Raw genomic sequence first — 25770 nt, forward strand, 5'->3', positions numbered from 1 at the left:
TGCCTGATGCTGACAGTTCTTGCCATATTTATTCTGTTTTTCTGTATAGAAGAACTCTTTCTTACTCCTCACACATATACTTTTTTAGTCTTGTCATATATTCATGGATTTTTTCTTTAATGTATTATAATCTGTTATCATTCTATTATTTTCCCAAACTTGGCCAGTGGAATCTCATTTGTCATAGAACATACAGTATTGGATGAATAAACTATGATTTATCCACACATGAGGTCACTGCATGGTTGTGAAAAAGAATAAGGAAATGTCTATATACTACTATAGAATTAACTGTAGGATAAATTAAGTGAAAAAAGAATTTTAGTGAAAAATTATCTATCAATTATCTAAGAAACATGCTTAAAGACACACACACACACGCGCGCACACACACACATACCCACACACCAGTTTCTGTTAAAGAGGTAAAATAGAAATCTAAAAACAAACAAAAAGATAGTGAACATATTAAATACACAAAAGTAGAAATGAGACATCTTTGATAGTTTTATGTTTTTAAAGTTTGACTTTAGAAACTTGAAAATATTTTCCATAATTGTAAAACAGAATTAAATATTTTAAATAGAAAGTTCTAAGAATCAAAAATAAAGTCAAAGAAATGAATGCAAGTATCTTTAGTTGTAATCACAGCCACATTATTCCAAATGACTTTAGAATACAGCAATTTGACTATACATCTTTAATGAGGTACATCCCAAGACAAAAAGAACTACAAGCAGAAAGACTTAAACTATGATTAGTAATCAATTTAATGGTATCATTCACATTGTGTATATAATGTAGTCTAAAAAAATGAATAATTATGTGACATCTAATCATTTCATTTTCATGATTTTGAACAAGAGAAAAGTAGATTAAGATGGAAGACAGGCCGGGCGCGGTGGCTCAAGCCTGTAATCCCAGCACTTTGGGAGGCCGAGACGGGCGGATCACGAGGCCAGGAGATCGAGAGACGATCCCGGCTAACACGGTGAAACCCCGTCTCTACTAAAAAATACAAAAAAACTAGCCGGGCGAGGTGGCGGGCGCCTGTAGTCCCAGCTACTCGGGAGGCTGAGGCAGGAGAACGGCGTAAACCCGGGAGGCGGAGCTTGCAGTGAGCTGAGATCGCGCCACTGCACTCCAGCCTGGGTGACAGAGCAAGACTCCGTCTCAAAAAAAAAAAAAAAAAAAGATGGAAGACAAAGGAGATTATTTAAAACCCTGCTACTCCTCAATTTGACTGGGAAATATCAGATTGAATTCATGATGTATTTTATCTTTAAAAATGAACAAAACATACCTATTGTCACTGAAAAAGCTGTCAAACCTTTATGAATCCAGTAGCAATGAGTATCTCTAACCATCCACCTAGTCATCTTAAAAGACCATTTTTATTTGTCAGGATGAATTATTACAGGCCTAGAACAAAAAGTGTTCAATGCAGACTGGAGTCTCTTGTCATACAAGATGGCAAGGAAGCTACCAAAGAGTCTTGTGCCTCGGTCACAGGTCAGGATCCCATTCTAAGATGTTCCAGTTAACTACAGATAGCCACCAATCAGAACAATAAGTTCAGTCGATGGACATCATTAATATGTGTATGTCTATAATTTTTGTGGGTTTTTTTTCGGTGGATTTTCACTCTTGTTACCCTGGCTGGAGTGCAATGGTGTGGTCTTGGCCCACTGCAACCTCCAGTTCCAAGGTTCACATGGTTCTTCTGCCTCAGCCTCCCAAGTAGCTGGGATTGCAGGCATCCACCACCACACCAGGCTAATTTTTGTATTTTTAGTAGAGATGGAGTTTCACCATGTTGGTCAGGTGGGTCTCGATCTCCTGATCTCAGGTGATCCGCCCGCCTTGGCCTCTCAAAGTGCTGGGATTATAGGCATGAAACACCGCGCCTGGCCTTTTCTATAATTTCTTCATAATGCTTTTAAAAATTGCATTTTTATTCATTGCTAGAGTCAACTTATTTTGAAAATGTATAAACCAAGAAAAGAATAGAGCATTTATTCTGCCTTCCTATACAAAATTTATCACTGCATAACAAAATAGTTATTGAGGGAAAATTTATCTTGATAGAAATATTTTACCTAATAGTTGGAGAAGAAGTGATAATATTAAAAGATCACTGTTTTACAATTTTAGCATATCTTGCGTAAAGAATCAGCAGCTTCAAACATCAAGAAATGAGACACCCAAATGTAGTCAGATTCAAGCATAGCCAGATAGTGCTTCCTGCTGGAAGAACACAGCAGCACCCTTACAGGAATCCCAGCAAAACATATAATTCCTTACAGGAATCCCAGCAAAACATATAATTCCTTACAGGAATCCCAGCAAAACATATTAATTCCTTACAGGAATCCCAGCAAAACATATTAATTCCTTACAGGAATCCCAGCAAAACATATTAATTCCTTACAGGAATCCCAGCGAAACATATTAATTCCTTACAGGAATCCCAGCAAAACATATTAATTCCTTACAGGAATCCCAGCAAAACATATTAAGCCTAATCCTAGTCAAGCCTGTAGAAACAAATATAAATTTTTAAGAAATAAGGACAATGTAGAAACTTGTTCAGTAATACCACCCATATGCAACTGGCAAAATTCAGATTGTGAAAAATTCTACAATGGATTAACGATTTTTCTTTAAATTTAATTGTAAAGACAGGAAGAGAGATGGGTGAGGGAACTTATAAAATAATAGCAACTTAAGGGAAAATGTTCTGAAATTAGAGCGTGTTGATGGCCGTACAACCTTGCAAATATTCTAAACACTGCTGAATTATACACTTTGAAAGGGAGAACTACAATACGTTAATTATGTCTTAATAAAAAACATTGAACGCCAGGAACACTAGCTCACACCTGTAATCCCAACGCTTTGGAAGGCTGAGGCAACAGATCACTTGAACCCAGGAGTTTGAGACCCAGCCTGGGCAACATGGCAAAACCCTGTCTGTATGGCATATACAAAAAATTAGCTGGGTGTGGAGGCATGTTCCTGTTGTCCCAGCTACTGGGGAGGCTGAGGTGAGGAGTCACCTGAGCCCAGGGAGCCGAGACTGCAGTGAGCCCTGATCAGTGACAGAGGGAGACCCTGTCTCACAAAAAATAAAAATAAATTAAATAAAAATTTAAAAATTAAATTAAATTAAAAGGAAATATAAAATATATTCCTTCCAGTCCCGAAATGTGGACCTTGTTTGGATCTCAATTCAGACAGATTTGGAAACAATTAAAATTATGAACACATAAATATTTGATGTCATTAAATGCTTATTTGTAATTTTTCAGATCCTCTAGTGGTATTCTAGTTACATTTCATAGGAAAACTCCTCCTTCATAGAGATACATATTGATCATTTTTGTTGAGTAAATAATATGATATCTGAGCTTTGTCTCAAAATAATATAGGAAGGGAAAGTGGGTAGTGATATTGATAATATCAATTATCAATGATAATTGATTCTGATTAAACAAGGTTGGACTAAAGTTAATAAGTGTTGAATAAGGTGATGAAGAGATACATGGGTCTCATTATTCTGCAACTTCTAGATAGGTGTGGAATTTCCCCTCAATGAACAGTATTTTTTAAAATTCATAAGTACATTTTGTTCCCTTTATTTCAACTCCAACATCATGAAGCTCCTTCTCACCTTCTTCTGCCACTGTGAAAAACTTGATTTCCAAAAACATCAGTAAGTTTAGTAATTTTTCATCTTAACATAAATACAAATAGTTTCCAAATTCCTACACCTATATCATACCAGTAATCAACTTAGTAAATGAAGTACAAAATTTCTTTTGGATTCTTGTATTTGTACTAAAGGATATACGGAACACTACGTCCAAAAGTTACTTGAACTCCTTTTATTTATGTACTGACATTATTAGCTCAATATGTTTCTAGTAATTTTCCGTTTTACGGCTTGCTTTTTTCCTCCTTTTTATTTAATAAGTATTGTTTTAATTGTTTGAAACATTTCCATGCCTCACACCTGAAACTGCAGATAAAGGCACATTAGGGAAACATGGCTCCCATTTGATCCCTTTAACCCATTTCCCTACCCTCTCATAGGTAACCATTTTCATTAACTTCAATTTTATCCTTTCTACGTTTCCTTTTACAAAAACACCTACTTTTGTATGTTCTTAATTTTCTTTGCTTCTGACATAGAAAGTCCCTTACTATATTCTATTTTCTGCTTTGTTTTCTTTCTAGTCACAGATTGTACTTGTCTTCTGTGGTCAGGCATTTCACTTGTTTCTGAACATTTTCTTCTTTCTTCTTTCTTTTCCTTCTTTTTTTTTTTTTTTTTTTTTTTTTTGAGACAGATCTCACTCTGCACCCAGGCTGGAGTGCAGTGACCTGATCTAGGCTCACTGCAACCTCCGCCTCCCGGCTCAAGCAAGTCTCCCGCCTCAGCCTCCCAGCCTGTAGCTGGGAATACAGGTACACACCACCACACCCAACTAATTTTTGTATTTTTAGTAGAGACCAGGTTTTGCCATGTGTGCCACGCTGGTCTTGAACCCCTGGCCTCAGGTGATCTGCCCACCTCAGCCTCCCAAAGTGCTGGGATTACAGGCGTGAGCCACAGCACTCGGCTGATAATTTTCTATTGTAAATAATCCCGCAGTTAACACCTTGTGCAGATGTTGTTTTGTGATCACAGGGGTATACGATTGTGAGTGTTAATTGCCACCGTTGGAATTTCGGGAGTGTGGTGTAAAGTCGCATATGCTTCTGTCGGGTAGTGCTGACCTCCTGGACGTACCTGAGTTTCCGGGTCAGCTTCATCAAGAGAGTGTGTTGTCAAGCTCTCAAACCCTGACCCCAGTAATTCTATACAGTGTATTCCATGGCTTTTAAAACATGAATTTAACTCTGTCAAATAAAATGTATATATTTTAAAGTGTTCATAATATTTGCCACAACTAGTAATAAAATAATATTTAAAGAAGTGATACTTGAGGCATTTCTTGCAATGTTGACAATATAAATGACAATTTTAAAGTGGGTTTAATGCTCATAGTTTTGGTGATCCGATATCCTTTGTAACTAAGAAAGAGGGAGCACAGAGAAGTGAAATCCTGCCCCTACTTGCTCAAACAGCACTGTCCTCTGCTCTTCACAATTAAATCACTTACTGCAGTTGCTGGTATGTAGCGAAATCGAATGATTCCTGAGCTGCTTTCCCCCGCCCCCTAAGAGCCCCTCTGGTGCAGGGTTCTCCTGAGCAGCAGAAAGGGCCCAGGCCTATAGTGGGAGGGAAATGGAGGTGACAAGGCCTAGGCCTGCGCTGGCCAATTAGTGTGTGGCTAATTTACCTTTCACAATAATTGTATTGCTCGGCCTTTGGGAACCAGAGAAGGGGCCTTTCTGTATCTTTACACAGCATAATATTTTTGATTATAATGAAAACTAGTAGTGAGAAATGTGAAATAAATTCAAAGGCTAAATCACAAAGTATTCATCTTTTAGAAGTCCCCCTTTTTTTAATGAAGGATCAGTCTGAAAGGATTGTTTCTGTTCTCATCCAATTAATATAAATTGGCATTTAGTATTCATTGGAAACTATGGAGGGGAACTGGAATTCAAGAGAAAAAATATCAACGGGAAAAATTCCCTTTTTGATTATTCTGACTCACTGTGAAAATCTCTAGGCTCATCTTGTCTTGAAATACATTGCATTGTTAGCAGTGACCAAAGAAAATAGTTCTTAGCCATTACATTAAAAAACACCTTTAAATAATACCTTTTTTTTTTTTTTTTTTTTTTTTTTTTTGAGATGGAGTCTCGCTCTGTAGCCCAGGCTGGAGTGGAGTGGTGCTATCTCATCTCACTGCAATGTCCACATCCTGGGTTTGAGAGATTCTCCTGCCTCAGCCTCTCAAGTAGCTGGGATTACAGGCTTGCACCTCCACGTCCAGCTAATTTTTTTGTGTGTATTTTTAGTAGTCATGGGTTTCTCTACATTGGCCAGGCTGGTCTCAAACTCCTGACCTCAAGTGATCTGCCCTCCTTGGCCTCCCAAAGTGCTGGCAGCACAGATGTGAGCCACTGCATCCGGCCTAACTTATTAAATGATTGCCACTTTGTCTTTCCTTGGCATAGAAAATACATTATTAAAAACTGTGATGAGCTTCCAACCACATCTGCTTAAAGCCAGGTGCAGTGGCTCCGGCCTGGAATCGCAGTGTTTGGGAGTCCAAGGCAGGAGGATCATTTATGCCTAGAAATTTGAGACCAGCCTGGGCAACATAAGTGAGATCCCATCTCTACAAAAAAACAAAAAACAAAAAACTACAAAATTAGCCAGGTGTAGTGGCATGTGCCTGTATTCTCAGCAACTCAGGAGCCTGCCATGAGAGGATCACTTGAGTCTGGGGGTTGGAGACTGCAGCGAACCTTGATCATGCCACTGCACTCCAGCCTGGGCAGCAGAGTGAGACACTGCCTTAAAAAAAAAAAAGAAAAATCTGTTTGTTAGAAGTTATCTTCAGAAGAAGCAACAAATAGAAAGAATGCCAAGATCGTTCAGCACAAAAAAAGGAAAATTTAAGGTGTTACTAAAAGTGTTTCTTCAAAGTTATTTAAGAAAGTACTCAATGTAAAAATGCTTTTAACATTAAAATCTGATAACACTATTGACTTTTAAATTAGTCTTTTTATCTGATCATTCTTGGCTGATCGTATTGCTTTTCTAGATAAAAAATGTAGGCTATTAAAAATCCAAATAAAAATCAGAGATTTTCAGTCTTTAAAATGTAAAGTTATTCCACATTAGAAAGAATACAGCCTTCCACTGAAATGATTTTTTTCCCATAAGTTATTGGGGTACAGATGGTATTTGTTTATGTAAGTTATTTGGTGGTGATTTGTGAGATCCTGGTGTACCCAACACTCAAGCAGTATATACTACACCATATATGTTGTATTTTATCCCTCACTCCCCTCCCACCCTTTCCCATAAGTCCCCAAAGTCCATTGTATCATTCTTACGCCTTTGTGTCCTTATAGCTTAGCTCTCATGTATCAGTATGAACATACGATGTTTGGTTTTCCATTCCTGAGTTACTTCACTTAGAATAATAGTCTCCAATCCATCCAGGTTGCTGTGAATGCCATTAATTCATTCCTTTTTATGGCCAAGTAGTATTCCATCGTATTTATATACCACAGTTTCTTTATCCACTCGTTGATTGGTGGGCATTTGGGTTGGTTCCACGATTTTGCAATTGTGAATTATGCTGCTATAAACTTGTGTGTGCAAGTATCTTTTCCATATAATGACTTCTTTTCCTCTGGGTAGATACCCAGTAGTGGGATTGCTGGATCAAATGGTAGTTCTACTTTTAGTTCTCTAAGGAATCTCCACACTGTTTTCCATCGTGGCTGTACTAGTTTACATTCCCACCAGTAGTGTAGAAGTGTTCCCTGATCACCGCATCTATGCCAACATCTCCTATTTTTGATTTTTTTTTATTGCCATTCTTGCAGGAGTAAGGCAGTATCACACTGTGGTTTTGATTTGCCTTTCCCTGATCACTCGTGATTTTGAACATTATTTCATATGTTTGTTGGCTATACACCGAAATGATTTTAAGCATTTTGTATGAGGAAGTAGAGTTTAACAGATTTAGAAGGAATTGAAAATGAACGAAAAATACTGAAGATATTAAAGACAGCCCAACCTACTTTACAGACCACAGACAGTGGTACAGTAAGTGTACCAAGGAGTATAGACTGATCACTCTGCTTATAAAAGTACACTGGCTGGGCACTTCTGCCAACACGTCTACTTATATCATAAGCACAGAGAAGTGGACAGTCCAACGTGGGATGTTTGAAATACAGCATCGGGCTCAGAGCCAGAAAACTGAGGCTACAGGCCTGGCTCTTTCATTCCCCAATTATGCATCTTACTTGACTTGGGTAAATTACTAATGCCATCTGAAATGTGTCCTCACTTCTAGGTATGTGCTTTACAGGATGATTCAGCAGACACAGGGGAGTGTGTTTTATGAACAGGTCACTACGGTAGGTTCTACAGACACAGTTGCAGTATTTTTTCTTAAACACAGTATTGTCTGGTAACAGAGAGCAACACATACAAAGAAACTATAGTACAATGTGATAAGTGCTGTCTTCCCTGGGGTAACAGGATCTCCAGAGGTACAGACTTTACCTTGAGCCAGCACCAGCATCTGGAGTCTGCGAGGTGTGTTACCCGCTCACCTATACCATCTTCTTTTCACTTTCCATACTCTCACTGATTCCTCTACAACCCACTTGTTCTTATTTTCATTCTTTTTTTTTTTTCTTTTTTTCCTTTTTAAAATCACACTGGACTCATATTTACTTTGCTACCTCCTGTACAGCCCAGTCTCAGATCCTGTCTTCTCACATTTTTTAACATTTCAGCTATCTGGCTCTTCTCTGAATCATTCCTTTGTACCTGGGGTGGTTCCATTGCAGTATCCACACCCTGGTCTTCACCATAGGCCCCTGTAGACTTGTCCTAGTCTGTCTGCCTCATCCAAGTCCCCACTTCCTCTCAGCAGAGTCAACGAAGACCAGCAGAGCGGTCGATGACCTGGGTTCCTACCCTGGCTTCACACTGTGGAGCTGGGTGTTGTTGAACCCATCGTGAACTTCTCTGTGGCTCCCCTTTGTCTTCTGTAAAGTTGAATCAACAGCAACCACAATAAGTAATCTGAAAACAGCTTTATCGGTGCCAGGCACAGTTCTCATGGATTTACACACTAATTCTAGCTCTATTTACACACTCACTTTATGGATGTTGTCTTGTATTCTTTGTCCTGCTCTAACAAAATACCTGAGACTGAGTAATTTATAAAAACTAGCCATTTACTTTTTACAGTTCTGAAAGCTGGGAAATCCAAGGTCAAGGTGCTGACACTCAGTGTCTGGTGAGGGCCTTCATGTTGTGTCTTCACTTGCTGGAAGAGGGGAAGAGCTAAAAGGGCAAAAAGGACAGAAGGCCAAATACTTGCACTGCTTTACAAGGGCGCTAATCCCATTCATGAAGGCTCTGCCCCATCGTGATTTAATCACCTTCTAGAGGCTCCACCCCTTCATGCAATCACATTGACGGTTAAGTTGCAACAAATAAATTTTGAGGACACATTCAGACATAGCAGATGGTGATAGTTACTCCCTCATAGGAGTATGAGAATAATAAACAATTTCAATATATGGCTGAGTATATCATATATGTTTTTTATTACTAACATAATTATTTCCGTAACTCCTGAAAGCAATGTATAAATAATGTAGTATTGTTAACAACTTTAGAATCATTATTAATAATTTTAGAGACCATCTGTATAACTCTTTATTAAGTGCTTGGAAGAATCTGAAATATTTGGATCTTAACTATGTGCCGTTGAAGGAACTTCTTTTTAGAAAAAGAAAAATACATCAATTTTTTTGTGTATTGTTGGATAATATCCAACCAGATGAGAGTTGATCATTATTTGGCAAAAAAAAAAAAAAAAAAAAAAAACCCCATGGATGTTTTGTTAATACTGGTATGTTTCTGTGTCAAGGATCCTGTAGACAGAGAGCCCAAGATACTGATCCCTCAGTCTCCCATGGGTGTCAACAGCTGTGCTTGATAGTGTAAGACCAAACCTGGTTACAGAAATACCTACTTGGTTTGTCTACACTAAAGAATTTGTTACTGCCTTACTTGTTGGATTAATATATTGTTATAAAGAAAGAAAGAACCATATTAAGCATTTTCTCTTTGACAGGTAATATTTTATTTATTGGAGAAACAAAGATAAATAAGACATTGTTTCCGCTCTGGGGTAGCTTAAAACCATATTGGAGCACTCTGATGTCTTCCCACCGAAAATCTCTTTCTCCCATATCTGAGGAATTGTTTTGTATACTAGGAGAGCTAAATAGTATTTGAGGCTTTTGCGTGGCTGTACAACTGGACTGTATCCAATGTATTGTCCATGGAATGTGGCTTTGAACTGAACCAGCATGGTGTGTGAGTACGCCATCTGTCAAAGGCACCGCTTCTGGGACCAGCAAGATTTTCTATGAGAGTCAAAGATTAAGCAATTAATGATCTCAGAAACAGGGATGGCAACTGAGGGAAATGTGTCCTATTAGGATCACTGTAACTACTGAAATCTGTTTGAGGACTTTCATTTCCCCTTTGCAGCTCTACCCTAAGCATTAGGAAAATCTGGATTTGAAATCTTTTAGATTTCATCAACATTTGTCACATTTCAGCCATCCCTGAAAATTCACTCAGGTTCTTCTTGTGTTTCATGGCATCTGGCTATATGATGATATAGGATTTTTTTTTTTTTTGGTATCAATTTTTAGTTCACAGAAAGCTGGAATGCTACCAGTAGGACTGTCACGTTGATAGCTCCTTCTCATTCTGCCTTCTCTGTATATTTTCCAAACAGAATTGTGTAAGTGAGCAGCTAAACAGAATTCTGAGGCCTTATGTATGTACAAGATTAGGGAGCCATCCTCTTTAGTTTTCTAAAACTCATAAATGGTAACAATACTACCAACGATGTATCATTGCGGATCGGGATCTGAGCTCTTTACATTTCCTCGAATCTTCAAAACAGCCTTCTAAGTTAATATATATTGTCAATGGCAGAAAGCTGGAGAAGGAAGAATCCTTTGCCGAAATTCGTACAGCTAATGAATTATGTAGAGCTTGAGTCCATTTGACTTGACATAGAAAAGTCCATTTGACTTGACATAGAAAAGGACATAGAATTTGAGTCCAAATTCTATGTTCTTTCTTTCTTGTTCTGCTGATTCCCTCTGTGGCACTTTGGACACTGAGCTCATGACTGTTTATATTCATTCATTCATTCACTCCTTCATTCTTTCTTACTTCCCTTCAGTCATTCACTTTTTCAAACTTTTTAAATTCATAAATATGTTTCTACATCTCCTGGCTTCAAAGCACTGTGTGATAGATAAATATTAGTATGACCAAGTTGCTGGTCTCAAGTATTTCTAAAATAAGTTGGAAGATAAGACTCAGACACACACACACACACACACACACACACACACACACACACACACACACACTCATACTGTCCAAGCTCTAACCACTGCAATAAGAAGAGCACAGTAAGCAAAGATTTTTAGATTCAGATGAGGGAGAAAGTTGTTACTTTTCTCTAGGAGGATCACAGGAAGTACCTGAGTCCTGAACATGGAAAGGAAGGGACACAATGTGGATAGAAACCTCAGGATAGGCTAGGGTGCTAATTCTCCACTCTTCCTTCTGTGGCAAAGCTCAGGTCCTTGAGCATACTCGGATCCTGATGCCAGTTTCTTTGAAATGACTTAGGCTAGAGGCTGTGTGTAGCTAGAGGAGTGCTACCTGACATGGAGCTGATCATAGACAGTGATACCTTGTCCAAGTAGAATGGAAAATCGAGGACTGTCTGCCATTATTGCTCAAAAGTCAAGCACAAATCTCAGTGCCATAAAAGCATGCCATCTTTCTCATGTGCCTGCAGGTCAGTGGGGGTGCCCATGGCCTCAGGCTGGCTTCAGCTACAGGTCCCTGCTTTATACTGTGACTATGGCTGCACTTGGTCACCTCTGTGGGTTGGACTCAGGTGTGGGCCATGTGTGAACAGGTGGAAGCTTTCTCGGAGGTTCTGTTTTTTGCGACGGAGTCTCGCTCCATGCAGTGCAGTGCAGTGGCGGGATCTCGGGTTACTGCAACCTTTGCCTCCTGGGTTTAAGTGATTCTCCTGCTTCAGCCTCCTGAGTAGCTGGGATTACAGGCACACGCCACCATAGCCAGCTAATTTTTGTGTTTTTAGTAGAGGTGGGGTTTCACCATGTTGGCCAGGCTGGCCTTGAACTCCTGACCTCAAGTGATCCACCCGCCTCTGCCTCCCAAAGTGCTTGGATTACAGGTGTGAGCTACTGTGCCCAGCAGGGATGTTCTTTTGATGGACCTTAGCAGCGGGACAAATACAAACCCCTGGTTCCAATTACATCTGCTAATGTCCCTTTGGCCAAAGACATTCAAGTGGCTGGGCACAATCACTGGGAGAGGAAGTGGGGAGCATGATGTATGCACACTAATGTACGGGCGTGCATAATTTTGAAGAATAGTTTAATCTGCCACACATATAATATAGGAGGGGTAAGGAAGATAAAAAATCAAATCTAGATCATGATCTAGAAAGGAAAAAAGTACAAACACACTCGAAGAACATGGGAGATGTTACAGTCCATTTTACAAGTAATACTGAGACACTTTAGAAAGATTATGTAGCACACACACACCCAGAATTCTTGTACATATTGGACTGGAGTATGGCTATATTGGATGTAAAAGGAGTAATCGTGAGGGAGGCCTAAAATGGGGAGGTGAATATTGAGATATAAAGGAGTTGAAGATGTGAAGGGTAATTCTGAGACAGAATTGCTAACTGTTGGTGCCTTGCCGATATCAAAGATTAGGTAGGTGAAATTCAAGATAGTGATTCTCTTGCAGCCCATTACAAAACATGGGAGGATAATGAGACTTTTAGGTGGGAGGGGAAGGCTCGAAGTGGGTGATGTGGGGGATGGTTTTTCCTGACAGAACCAGGGAAATCATGCAGGGGAGGACTTCAAGTCAGAGAATGATGAACAGTGGCCCCTGCTGAGTAGGAACAGTCCTGGGGAGAGGCTGGGAGCTCTGAGAATGGGGATGGGGAGGGGCACAGGGCCTGGGGATGAGATGGAGCCCCAGGGTGTGAGAGTAGAGAAGAGGTCTGAATGGGATTTAAGGACAAAGGGTGTCCTGGTGCCGTACTGGATGGAGGAGCCAGACTCCAGCCGTTGTATTTGTGGTCAGATTGTTGGTGAGTGCTGGGCATCACTGTTCGAGGGACATTGATGGTGAAGGCAACAGAAGAGCTTGAGAAAGCAGCAGGGGAGGGCATCATTTACTGCTGTTAGTTATGGATGCATTTCATTTGAGTGTCCTGGGAGCATTCCTAAAATGAGAATGGCAAGAGGTATTTGAAAGGCATTGATTCATTTTAATTTTTATTTTATTTTGCTTTATATTTTTTGAGATGGAGTCTTGCTCTGTTGCCCAGGCTGGAGTGCAGTGGCATGATCTCGGCTCGCTGCAACCTCCGCCTCCCAGGCTCAAGCAATTATGTTGCTTCAGCCTCCTAAGTAGCTGGGATTACAGGCCCATGCCACCAGAGCTGGCTAATGTTTTTGTATTTTTGGTAGAGACGAGGTTTCACCATGTTTCCCTGGCTGGTCACAAACTCCTGGCCTCAAGTGATCCGCCCACCTCAGCCTCCTGAAGTGCAGGGATTACAGGCGTCAGCCACTGTGCCCGGCCACATCGATTTGCTGAGAGAGTAAGGTCCTTGCTGTGTCTTAAAAGGGTAGCAAGCAGATCAGTAACTGCTTCTATGTAGTAGATATTCTTTTTTTTTTTTTTTTTTTTTTGGTGGGGGGATGGGGGTGGGCATTCAAGTGATTCTCCTGCCTCAGCCTCCTAAGTAGCTGGGACTACAGGCACACAGCACCACGCCCGGCTAATGTATTTGCAGTAGAGACGAGATTTCACCACGTTGGTCAAGCTCTTCTCGAACTCCTGACCTCAGGCGATCCACTCACCTCGGCCTCTCAAAGTGCGGGATTAGAGGCCTGAGCCACCGCGGGCGGCCCTATGTAGTAGATATTCTGAAACTAGAATTCCATTTAGGGTAGCCTAGTTCTTGTCCTGGCAAATAATCTGACTTTTAATTTTTATGCTAGAAAATGTTAAAGTCTTCTTCTGTTCCTACGTGTCAATATATAGATGCAAAACCTTTTTGTAAATGTTTGCTGATTTTCATAGTTAAATCGACCGAGAGAGAATGAACCGTGGGTGGCAGGAGTGTGCTCCTGCCTTGCTTCCCCACTGGTGTAACGATGTGTGTTCTGGTGCCCGTGGAGGGGTGTGTGTGGAGTCTACTCAAACACATTCATTTCCAATGCTGTATGGAAATGCCCTCTAATTGATAATAACTTTCTGTACTTTTATAAAAAAGAAAAGAATGACATATCAATTCTGATGTCAATCAGTTTTATTATTTAAGAATATTTTTAGTAGCCAGGCGTGGTGGCACCCGCCTGTAATCCCAGCTACTCGGGAGGCTGAGGCAGAAGAATTGCTTGAACCCGGGAGGTGGAGGTTGCAATGAGCTGAGATGGCACCACTGCACTCCAGCCTGGATGACAGAGTGAGACTCCGTCTCGGGGAAAAAATAAAAAAAGAATTATTGTTTTCACTGTGCTTATAGATCCACTTTGGTAATTTTTTTTTTCCTGGTAGATTTCATGTCCTTTTGAATATGACTTCAGCGTTCTGTTGTGTTTCACGTATCCCCAAATTTCTGTTTCTGGCCCCAGTTCAGTGTTGTTTGTCTACCATGTGTAGTGTGTAAGTGCTGTGGCCAAACATGTGCCTAAGCTGGTCAATTACATGTCACTTTCCCTTCCCTTCTAACACTGAGGACAAGTTAAACTCTATCTGGCATTTCATGTTTGCCATTTCCTTGTTTTTTTTCCACCTTGCTCCCAAACAGAACTGTGACCTGGATCAGCAGAGCATCGTTCACATTGTTCAGAGACCACGGAGAAAAGGTCAAGAAATGAATGCAACTGGAGGCGACAACGCCAGAAACACGGCGGGAGGCTGTGAGCGGGAGCCCCAGAGCTTGACTCGGGTGGACCTCAGCAGCTCAGTCCTCCCAGGAGACTCTGTGGGACTGGCTGTCATTCTGCACACTGACAGCAGGAATGACTCACCACCAGCTGGCAGTCCAGGTAATTGGAATGCCCTAAGAGTATTAGAGCATTCTGTTTGTTTGTTTAGTGCAGTCTCCATGGAGCATGGCCTCACCAGGTGCATATTTAGTGTCGATACGTTTTGGATTTGAGTCTGTAATTCACTCCAAGGAGACATCACTGTAGGTGGAGTACTTTGATGTAAAATTTGAGAATGCATTTATTATAAGTACTATGAAACAGGTTTTCACATTGAGATTAAATAGAAGAGATATGTTTCTAGTGATGTAGAAAAATTCTAAAAAGTAGAAAGATTTTGAAAGCTAATCGAGCCATTTGTAGTTTCTCAAGCCACATATTCCAATGGCAATGACATCCTTAGTGTGAAAGGATTCTTCCTTCTCTGTTCTACCACCCATTTCAAAATGCTTTTCTTTGGAAAAGATGGTTATTGTTTAGTTATTTTTAAAATATTAATATGTGTCTCTTAGTCTTTTATTCTCTAAATAGTCAAAGGTGTAATAGAATTAATTTTTACTGTGTCTGACAGAATACACAAAATAATCACAATGACTTTACAGGGTAGAAGTTGATTTTCCTCCCACATACAATAGATCCTGGCAGTTGTGGGCTGGTATGGCCTTCACAGTGTCAGAAAGTTCTGGGACCTGCAAGATGGAAGCCTGACGTAATAAGAAATGCCTCCCACTAAAATTACTAAATAAAATTTAAGGAATTAAAAATTTTCAATGAGCTTGCAAAAAATAAAAAAAAAGATAATTTTCAAGGACAAGTGAAAATGTAGAAGCAACATCTTTAAATACAGGAGTAGATAAACCCAGAAAGTAAGGCATTAGCTGATGCTCTGGTGATCTTGAGATGACTGTGGGAGGGAAAGAGGCTCTGCTTCATGTGAGCTGGGCACCTCAGGTCTGGAAAGAAAAACTGAGAAATGGAAACAAATGTCAAAAATGGGGAAAAATGAAATAAATCTAAACCCCTGCAATGCCCTTGTGATCCAGGATATGATAAATTAATATAAATATCAAACCCAAGCTCCTCACAATTCTGATGTTTCAACCAGAGTATGTAGAAGATCATTCTGACATTGACACCTCTAGAGAAAAACAAGCCCTACTAAAGGATACTCAGTGCTCCAACATTATAAACCAAACAAGGGAAAATTCCACCTTGAGGGTGTATGAGACCAGAATATACCACCCCAAAATATGCCATGTTAGCATAAGTATTATTTTGAGCTGATTATTTTGAGAAACAGTAGACATAGGACAAGCTCTAAAAACAGAGCGGAAGTCACCCTTTTGTAAGGGAAATTTATATCTACCAAGGAAATCTCCATTTGTAAGGGTGTCTCCCTCTCCTTACTAGGATGAGAAGGACAGAGTCTCTGGAGACTCTGATTCTTGAGAAGCCACCAACTTAATAATCTGCGTAACAAACCTTACTCTTGTCTTCTCCTCTCCCTTTCTTCCTTTGCCGTAGAAGATAGTATCCAAGCCTGAATTTTAGACCACCTCTTTGAGATTTATGCATTTTTTCTGGATGTCTAACATGTACGGTCATCCCTCCCCATCAATAGGCAATATGTTTCAAGTCCCCCAATGTAGGGCTGAAACCAAAAGTGGTACCAACTGTGTAACAGATTGGATTTATTATGTTAGTAGACCTATCTACTAGTTCTTTGATTTCCCAAAATAAAATTCTTACTAAAAATAAAAAAATCACATTGTTTAGAACAAAATTAAACCTTTACCTATTACTGAATATTAAAAACAATTTTAGCACAATAATCATATTCTGTACATATTCACATTCGTTAATCCATTTCCTAGTGCATCTGTCTCTACTATCTTATCAAACATATTTATCTGACTCTTCTTATTTTGTTTTATCATAAAATTGTCCTTGGTCTTCTCCAGAATTTTCTTTTATGAGAATGAACTTAGAATTATTGACATTTTCAATTGACTTTTTTTGTCTTTCTCTCTAGACCATAATTTTTTGTTAAGAAAATATAGTATTCTCTCTATATAGGGTCTGAAGTACCAGTAGGCACTGAGAAAATTCTGCTAAATGTATAATATTCTCTTTATTTTTAAATTGAAATGTGTAATTATTTCCACCCAAACAATAGACAATAAATTCTAGTAAATGTGTGGAATGCGGTAAATGACAGCAGCTTTCAGAGTACTGTGTGGCCTATGATGACATGCTGTTTCACCTTTACTTTCCACCCATGTCTGAGTCACATCTTACCTCTGATCACCATGTTTCTCATTTACCCCTCTGTCTTGTGGTCTGCCAGCTTTGTGCATTTTGCAGGCTAGGGACTGGCTTAGGCAACTCTACATGGTGCAGCTGGGGGCTGCAGGGGTGCCCTCCTAATACACTTCTCCCTGCACCACTACAGACTGGGGGTGACTTCCTGGTACCCTACATACTGCTACTGAAAGGCCTCTGTGTAGTTATATTGCATCTGTAAAGGATTGGGAAAAGAGACATGGCTTATCCCAGGTCAACTTTCAGATTTAACTCTGTGTTAAACTAACAACTAAACTACAAGTAATCCTCTCCTACTCATTAGAACCGGAAGGAATCCTTTTCAGAACCCTTAGGACTCTCCCTTGTTACTTGCTAGTTTGTACTCCAGTTCCGACTTCGCCTTTGAATCTCTTTGAGGATGGAGTTTTTGTCCAGTTAACTGTAGTTTTCCTCAAAATCTCTTAGAAGAGTGGTGAGACATGTTTACTAAATTCCTTAAAATTGTAAACATAGTAAGTCATTCATCAGAATTCCTGTGCATTTAGCTTTTAGAACGAATGCTTTATTTAAGATTATACAGAGAAAATGAGACTTCATCTCTTCAAATGTCTTGGTTCATTCTTGGTTTGAGTTACGACTTTGGAATGATTTGAAATGACTATATGCAAACAGTATGCCTATATGATTATTTTTCTTCACTAAAAATTATAGCGTAAAGTTACTAGAGCAGAGAGTCACAGACTGCCATGTGCAGAATTATCTTGCATGCTTTTCCATGTTTCTTTGATGGCCAGAATGGCAAGAAAAAAAATAAATCTTATTTCATTACTTTTCTGTGACCAGAAATTCTGATGTATTTGTCTGGGGGTAGAGGCCGCAAAATGTTGCTACTGATTACACTCTGAGAAACTCTGCCCTATCGCTACGATTTTCCAGTCTTACAATTATGGATCCTACGTGTTGTTCTCATGCAACAATCGGATGCTGGGTGGGAGAACAGAGGCAGGTTGGTGAGAGGTGAACACACCGAGCCAACCACAGAAGCCTGAGACAATTCCTGTCTACGTACTTCACATATTAAACACATACAACATCTGTCGTTTGGAAAGACACAAATGATCCTTGGTTATACAATGATTGAAAACCTCTGCCTCAGAAAAACAGATTAAAAGAAATTCCAATTTTCTGTACTTCCAGAGTCTTCAAATTCAGCTTCGAAGGATATAAGTGCTGGCTGGATGTGGGAGGGCTCTAACGGGTGAATAGCTGGGCTGTAGCCACACATGTTATTGAAACAAGTGGAAACTTCTGAAACCCGAGAAGGTGCCTTTCAAGTCTTTTTAGTTGGCAAAAGATAACTGGTTAACATGAGAGGTGACAACATGATGTACATGAATAACTGGTTACACGGTTGGTACCAAGAACGCAAGCATGTCACACTAAGATTTGTAAGAGGACGTCCAAGAACTAGAATGAGTCATTGAAGTAATTTTTATAGCAGTGCCACTCAAGCTTTAGTGCTCATCAGAATCACCTGAGGACCTATAAAATCACAGATTCCTGGGCCCAGAACATTTGGCCTTGGATGGAAGCTGAGAAGTTGCAGGTCTAACAAGCTCTCAGGTGATACTAATACTGCGGGCCCAGGGGCTGTGCTTTAAGTAGTACTGCCCTAAATAGTAAAAAATAGTATTGCTTAAAATATGGTCAGTGAATAAAATCTATTTTACTATGTTGTGAACAAGAACATTGAGCTGCACCTGGGCTGCAGGGTGCCTGTGTGTAAATTACCTGCACGTGTTGCTGGTGTTTCCTAAATGAGCCTCCATTCATCATCTCCTGACAGTCAGCTGAAGTCATTGGACCTAGCCAAAAAATAGGAGGCCCCTCTAGTAGCATACAGTTAATGAACTACATAAACGAATAATGACTGAGTCCTTCCTCTGTGCCAAGCACAGTGCCAGGTACTGGGATGTAGCAGAAAATAGAAACAGACAAAATGCCTGCCCGAGCGGAGCGCTGTTCTGCTTGGAGCAGAAGCTAATAAAGAAACACCCAACCAACTAGTAAGTGTGTGTTCTGTGGAGAAACTGCAGAGTAAAGGGGACAAAGAGTATTGGTGGGGAGTTTTTGTAATACACGGCAGCCGCGAGGCCTATGTGATGAGCTAACCTGTGAGGAGGGTACCCTCAGGGAGCACCCATTTGTGCGCAGGCAGAGGCGACAGCAACTCGTGAGCCCCAGGCAGGGCCCTGCCCAGAAAACGCAGCAGCCAGTGTGGGGCGGAGCTTGTAACAGGTGGAGCTCGGAGAAGACGATGTCAGAAAAAGGGCAGGGTAGAGAGGTCAGGCAGGGTCCGCTGGGTCCAGGATTTGACCCTGTTGAGAAAATTTGACTTTCGAGCAACGGAGTGACATGATCTGACTTCAGGAAGTCTCACGCTGGCTGCTCGTGAAGGAACCGCAGGAGGAAAGGGTGGAGGCAACACAACCCGTAAGGTTTCAAATCCTAGAACTGCCGCATTGCCCAGAACAACGGGAACGGGTCCTACCTGGAGGCAGTATGGGTGAGTGCTTGCTGCAAACCTGGCAGTATAGGAAAACCTGTTTCCTTGAAATATCTCTTTTAATTCCTTGCAGCCCTGTAAGGTGGACCATGTTCATATCCTCTTTATAGATGAGGAAACTACACAGACCACTTGAGGAACCGACCCAGACCATCCAGGCCTTACCCAGGGGGACTGTCTCACTGCAGAGCTTACGTAAAGTGTCCAGTCGCCTGTGTTTTCCTGAATATGGATATCAGAAGAAAGGAACTTTTCCATTTCCTGTAGACATTTTGGTTAGAAAGTAGATATAGTCTTAACATGGATCTTTTTGGAGAGTCATATTAATTGATTTCAGCCAAGTAGTCAAATTTTAAAACTCTGTATCACATGGTATACTATTTTTTCAGAATTTTTGCTTTTGGAAAAACAAAAGAAAAACTTTGGTAATGTTTTCCAGTTTTTTTGAGTGTTACTGTCTAGCTTACTAAGAAAGCATTTAATTATACGGAAGAACAATTCACTATACAATAGGCCTTTTGCTTCTTGCTAAATGAAAGAGACTAGTTTTGAGGAAACAGTACATCACACTTCTTCAATCCATGGCCCACAGGCCGCATGCAACCTAGGACAGCTTTGAACGCAAATTCATAAACTGTTTAAAAACATTATGAGGTATTTTTGTTTTTGTTTTGTGATTTTTGTTTATAGGTCACCAGTTATTTGTGTGTTTGATGTGTGGTCCAAGACAATTTTTCTTCCGTTGTGGCCCAGGGAAGCCAAAAGATTTGACATTCCTGCATTATGTGCCAGAATAAGTTTATTGAAATATGACTTGTAAAGGTTAAATAGAAAAAATATAAAAATAGACAAATATTTTTAGAAATTTTAAATAAACACAATTGAATTTAAGACTTGAGCTCTGGAGATACGCCATTGATACATGATAATTATTAGAGAATATGTTTTTATCAACAGTTTTTTGCTAGTGGTTGAATGAAGTACAAAATGAAAATTATTCTGGGATTGTATATTAACTAACACCTGCCAAATGCTAATCAGTCACGGAGGCCTGCTAATGGAATAAAGTGATAAGCTTCAGACTTAATTCTCATTTTATCCAAAACCAAATCTCAAGTACTTGAAAATGTGTGTTATACATGCTAATGACTTTAAGCCAGAGGGCATGAATTTCTTGTTTTGCACAACTGTAAGGACTGCCTCTTGTGTAAATCTTCCTTGAAAAAAACCAAAATTTTGGCAGTCATACTAGAGTTAATATCAACATAAAACAATGAAAAATACATTATTATTTTGCCAGGATTTTAATCTTTCTTCCAACACTGAAATTTTTACGGTAATATCCCTTTTCAATATTAAAGGGGAAAACACCGAAAGTGATATTGCACTCTAGTGAGAGGTCTGACAGCCTCACATATTTCTGGTGGGGGAGGAATGGTTGAATTAGGGGAAAATCCTGAAATCTTTTCCAAGAAGTTTGTACACTACTGTAGATGCAGAACTAGTTGCTCTTTACTTTTTTTTTTAGACGGAGTTTTGCTCTTGTTGCCTGGAGTGCAGTGGCGTGATCTTGGCTCACTGCAACCTCCGCCTCCTGGGTTCAAACAATTCTTCTGCCTCAGCCTCACGAGGATCTGGGACTACAGGCGCACGTCACCATGCCTGGCTAATTTTTGTATTTTTATTAGAGACGGGTTTCACCATGTTGGCAGGCTGTTCTTGAACTCCTGACCTCAGGTGTTCCACCCGTCTTGGCCTCCAAAAGTGTGTTCCTTCCTCTTTATAGTGCTTTACATACGGTCATGTCATTACTTGCAACATGTTTGTTTACACTTGTAAGGGGCACTCGTCAAATTCAAGTCAATCATCTAATACATTTTCTACCTCCATTGGCTGGCACGTGGGTAACGAGAGATAAAGTTTTGTCATACTGTCAAAAAACTTTATCCACCATGTGAAATGTAACTCCTATAGCTCTTCAACTCTTATGAGTCACATTTGGCAGGAGAACATGGTTAATAATTGCATATGGAAAACGTGGTAGAGTGTGCCTTGGGTATTCAGAAAGTAAGCAACAGCCCTGCCCTGAGGAAGGCAGAGCTTGGCAGAGGGGTCCTTTGAGACAACCATCCCTTGGGGCCATATACTTGTCAATGAGCACCACTCACATGTGTTTTAATCTGCTGCCTTCTGAGTAATTCTTACGTATAATAAACCCATTGATTGGAACAGGCGATACAAAGGTTAGTAGCAGGAACAAGATCCTCCGGTAGCTCACAGTTTGGCAAATGCATATACACAAGGTGAAATGGAGTAAGTTTTAAAAAATGGGTACAGTGACAGTAATATGGGGATTTAGAGGAGTGAGAAGCAAAGACAGACCCTGAGCCTGGCTTTGAAAGACAAGAAGGCAACACTGGAGATGATGGAAAGAATTAGGTCCCGTGCCGGTGGCCAAGCTTCCTGGAATCTATGATAGGTTGAGAGGATCTATGAAGTCGGAAGAGTGGGTTTCCTGCCCTCAAGAGCTCTGAATGCCAAAAGTCACAGCTGCTGTGACTTTGTGTCCATCACTCCCTCTTCTGGTGTCTGAGAAAGTGTTCCTCATGCCATGCATATTTTTTCCTTTCTTTTGAGATGGAGTTTCACTCTCGTCATCCAGGCTGGAGTGCAGTGGGGAGATCTTGGCTCACTGCCACCTCCTCCTCTTGGGTTCAGGCAATTCTTGTGCCTCAGTCTCTGAGTAGCTGGGATTACAGGCACCCGCCGCAATACTCAGCCAATTTTTGTATTTTTAGTAGAAATGGAGTTTCGTCATGTTGGCCAGTCTGGTCTCGAACTGCTGACCTCAGGTAATCCACTGACCTCGGCCTCTCAAAGTGCCGGGATTACAGGTGTGAGCCACCACACCCGGTCCCATGTTTTTGCTTATATACTTACAAAAGGAGTATGAAATAGAGCTGGAAGGAGCGTCAGCATGCAATTGACAAAAGCTGTCTAGAGGAATACCATGCTGCCCCAAGATGCCCCAAGTGGGCAACACAGGCAGAGGCTGGCCCCGTCTACCTGTGCTTTTGTTCATGCCTGTTTGGGTTCATGCCTCTATGGGAATCGTTTTGCTTTTTGTGCTTGGTTATCTGTTTTGAAACATAAACAAATAGTAACTGTGGGGGAGAGTAGATGAGAAATGCCAACATTGGTAGTTGAAGTTAAATAGGGTACCTGCAGGGAGCCTCAAAATGTTTTGATTTTTCTGAAGTCACCTCTGCAAAGTCATATTGTGATTTAAAGGGGAAAGGGGATGTTGCATTCAAGACTCCATGAGGCCTGGCTGGACAGTGTGCTCTTCTAACGAGAGGCCTCTACAAATGGTAGTGTCTGGGTGTCCCTCTCCTGGAGGCCTAAATAGCCAATCAAGCAAATCATTTACATTTTTTACTCTTCCAACTCTGAAGTGTTTCAGAGGACACTGTCCATATGCCAAGATGGGGAGATCTGCACTTAACAGGAATGAGCGCGGAGGCAGCGTGTTTACAGCTGGGGAGGTCCATCTTGGGAATCATGAGAGCATTCTAATTATTGCAGAGTCTGCCAAAAATGCAGGCAGGCTGCTGGATTCCATTTTCTTGAAGGGAAGATAAAGAAAACATTTCAAATTGTTAGAATTTAACTCTCCGTAATACACTCTTTCCAGTCTTTCTAAATTTGTTCTGAATAATAAGAACTAATGGAAATTTTGTGAAACTTTAATGGAAGGTGTTATTTTGTATGATCCAAACATTTCACACATAAATCAGGAATTTGTATTCTACCTATGTAACAAAAACAGAATTAACAAAATATCTATTTTAGAATAGAAAATGAAACCCTTCTGACAAAGAAAATATCACTACATTCTTTTTTAGATTACTTTTTGATAATTTCACAGAATCAGGCCGAAACTCCTACACCTTCTACATCTATTTGACTATAATTAATTTTCCAAATGGTACGTCTGATGCTCTGTAAGATCTTAAAATTCTTCCTCAATCCCCAAAAATTGACTACCTTCGGTGTTAGAGGTGTGTTATTAGATTCTGATTCTTTGAAAATTAATGCTCAATCTTTTCTGTGCATGATAATTAAACTCACTAGAATACCCAGTCCATCAGTGGGGTTGTGATTTGCTTCCTGTAAGAAGGGAATCAAATGGCCAATAATTTACTTCAGTGGATTAAATGAAAATCCTTTGAACCAGTGTTTACCACAGTTCCTGGTATATACTATGCACTTAATAGAGGATTTTTGTTGCTAGAAAATGCAGTCAAAAAGGGTGACAGACATTGATTTCGAATCCTTGAGCCCATTCATGGTACCTGGGCTATGACGTGTCTGCCATGCAAATGCTAAGGTGATTGGCAATAAGTGTGGACCCTGGAGCCAAGCAACTTAGCCCGTCTTGGCTCTGCTTCTTGCTACCTCTAGGACTCAGACGATTTACTTTCTTGCAGTTCAAAGTGTGGTCTGTGGGCCAGCAGCAGCAATTGGGAGTTTATCAGAAATGCAGAATCATTGGCCTCCTATCAGACCGACTGAATCAGTAACCTTCATTTTAATATCCTCAAGTGAATAGTGCACTGTTTTGTTTTTAAACATACCAGGCCACAGTTTCCCCATTTCTCATAGAGATAAGGAAAAAGTACCTAACTTGTGAAACTTATGTCAGATACTTCATGACAAGGGCCTAGAAAAAGGCCTGGAATATACCAAGTGCTGAATAACTGTTATCCATTTCAGTTATCCCTTTGCTTTCTGGCTCACATGTACAAAGGCCCAATATTGTGCTCATGCTCTAAAATACTACCTAGGTTTACAGATCCAGGGCCACCTGCCTGAATTCCCCCCAGAACAGGTGCTAGGTCCCAACCCCATAGTTTTGAGGTCAGGGTTTTGTTTTATTTTATTTTATTGTTTTATTTTTTGTATGAGTCTCTTTGTTTATTTAGTTTTAAATTTTGATCACCTCCACCACACATTTGGAGCTAAATTAGGATAGTGGGTGCTCTATGATAATGATGGGCGGCATGAGGAATAATACTTCCTATGGCTGTCTTTCTAGAATATTACATTTTCGTTGTTTCCCAGCCCTAAATGATGGATGGCATATGTATTTGTTTTCCATTTTACGTTAGGTAATGTAGTACTCTTTTTTGAGTAGTTCATCCGAAAGGTGGATACATTTTCTATTGGGACTTGCTCAAAGGACCCTTTGGCGATGAGTATGTGCCCCACTTCGTATTGTGAAAGAGAAGATTAGCTAGGGACAGATCACAGATATAGGTCACAGGGGACTTAACCAAGCTGGCTCTGGCAATGGATGAAGGATCAGGGCAATTAGGAACAAGTTTGCATTCAGCAAGTGGTGTTCATCATGAAATGCAGACAGAGCTCTTCTTCTAAGTGAGCAGGAAGACTGTGAACACAGATTGAGATTGAATCAACTGGCCAGTGCATCAAACGACACAATGGAAGCTGAGTCCTGCTAATGTGTCTTTTTGGATTTTTTCTTTTTCTTTCTTTCTGTTTGTTTGTTTTTGAGATGGAGTCTCACCCTATCACCCAGGCTGGAGTGCAGTGGTGCCATCTCGGCTCAGTGCAACCCCCAATTCTCAGGTTAAAGCAATTCTCCTCCCTCAGCCTCCAGAGTAGCTGGGATTACAGGCGCCCACCACCATGCACAGCTAATTTTTGTATTTTTCGTAGAGACAGGGTTTTCCCATGTTGGCCAGTGTGGTGTCAAACTCCTGACCTTGTGATCTGCCCACCTTGGCCTCCCAGTATTTGGGATTACAGGTGTGAGCCACCATGCCCAGCCCATCTTTTTGGATATTTTCATGATTCGAGTACATGGATCTTTACCTGGGTCAAAGACGATCCATCCATCCTTAGCTGCAAGAGGAAGGTATGTCTGCGTCTTCATGAAGTTCTGCTGTTCGGAGATAAGACACTCTTCTCTAACCTCCTGAAAACTAAGGCAGATATTTTAATCTAGAGTGATAGCTTAGGAAAGATGATTTACAAGTATTCACAGATTATTGTTT

The 25770-nt window shown here is 40.4% G+C and overlaps 1 protein-coding gene across 2 annotated transcripts in view; it reads left to right on the plus strand.

The window, feature by feature from the left end:
- Positions 1–25770, plus strand: part of PRKN (parkin RBR E3 ubiquitin protein ligase) — a 1373216-nt gene that overhangs the window by 446767 nt on the left and 900679 nt on the right. For both annotated transcript variants that reach the window (XM_015137330.3, XM_015137331.3), the window contains exon 3: positions 14640–14880. In XM_015137330.3, the coding sequence (XP_014992816.3) occupies positions 14640–14880 (241 nt within the window). The remainder of the gene's footprint in view (positions 1–14639; positions 14881–25770) is intronic.

Source organism: Macaca mulatta, chromosome 4 (assembly GCF_049350105.2).
Source record: "Macaca mulatta isolate MMU2019108-1 chromosome 4, T2T-MMU8v2.0, whole genome shotgun sequence".
Classification (NCBI taxonomy): domain Eukaryota; kingdom Metazoa; phylum Chordata; class Mammalia; order Primates; family Cercopithecidae; genus Macaca; species Macaca mulatta.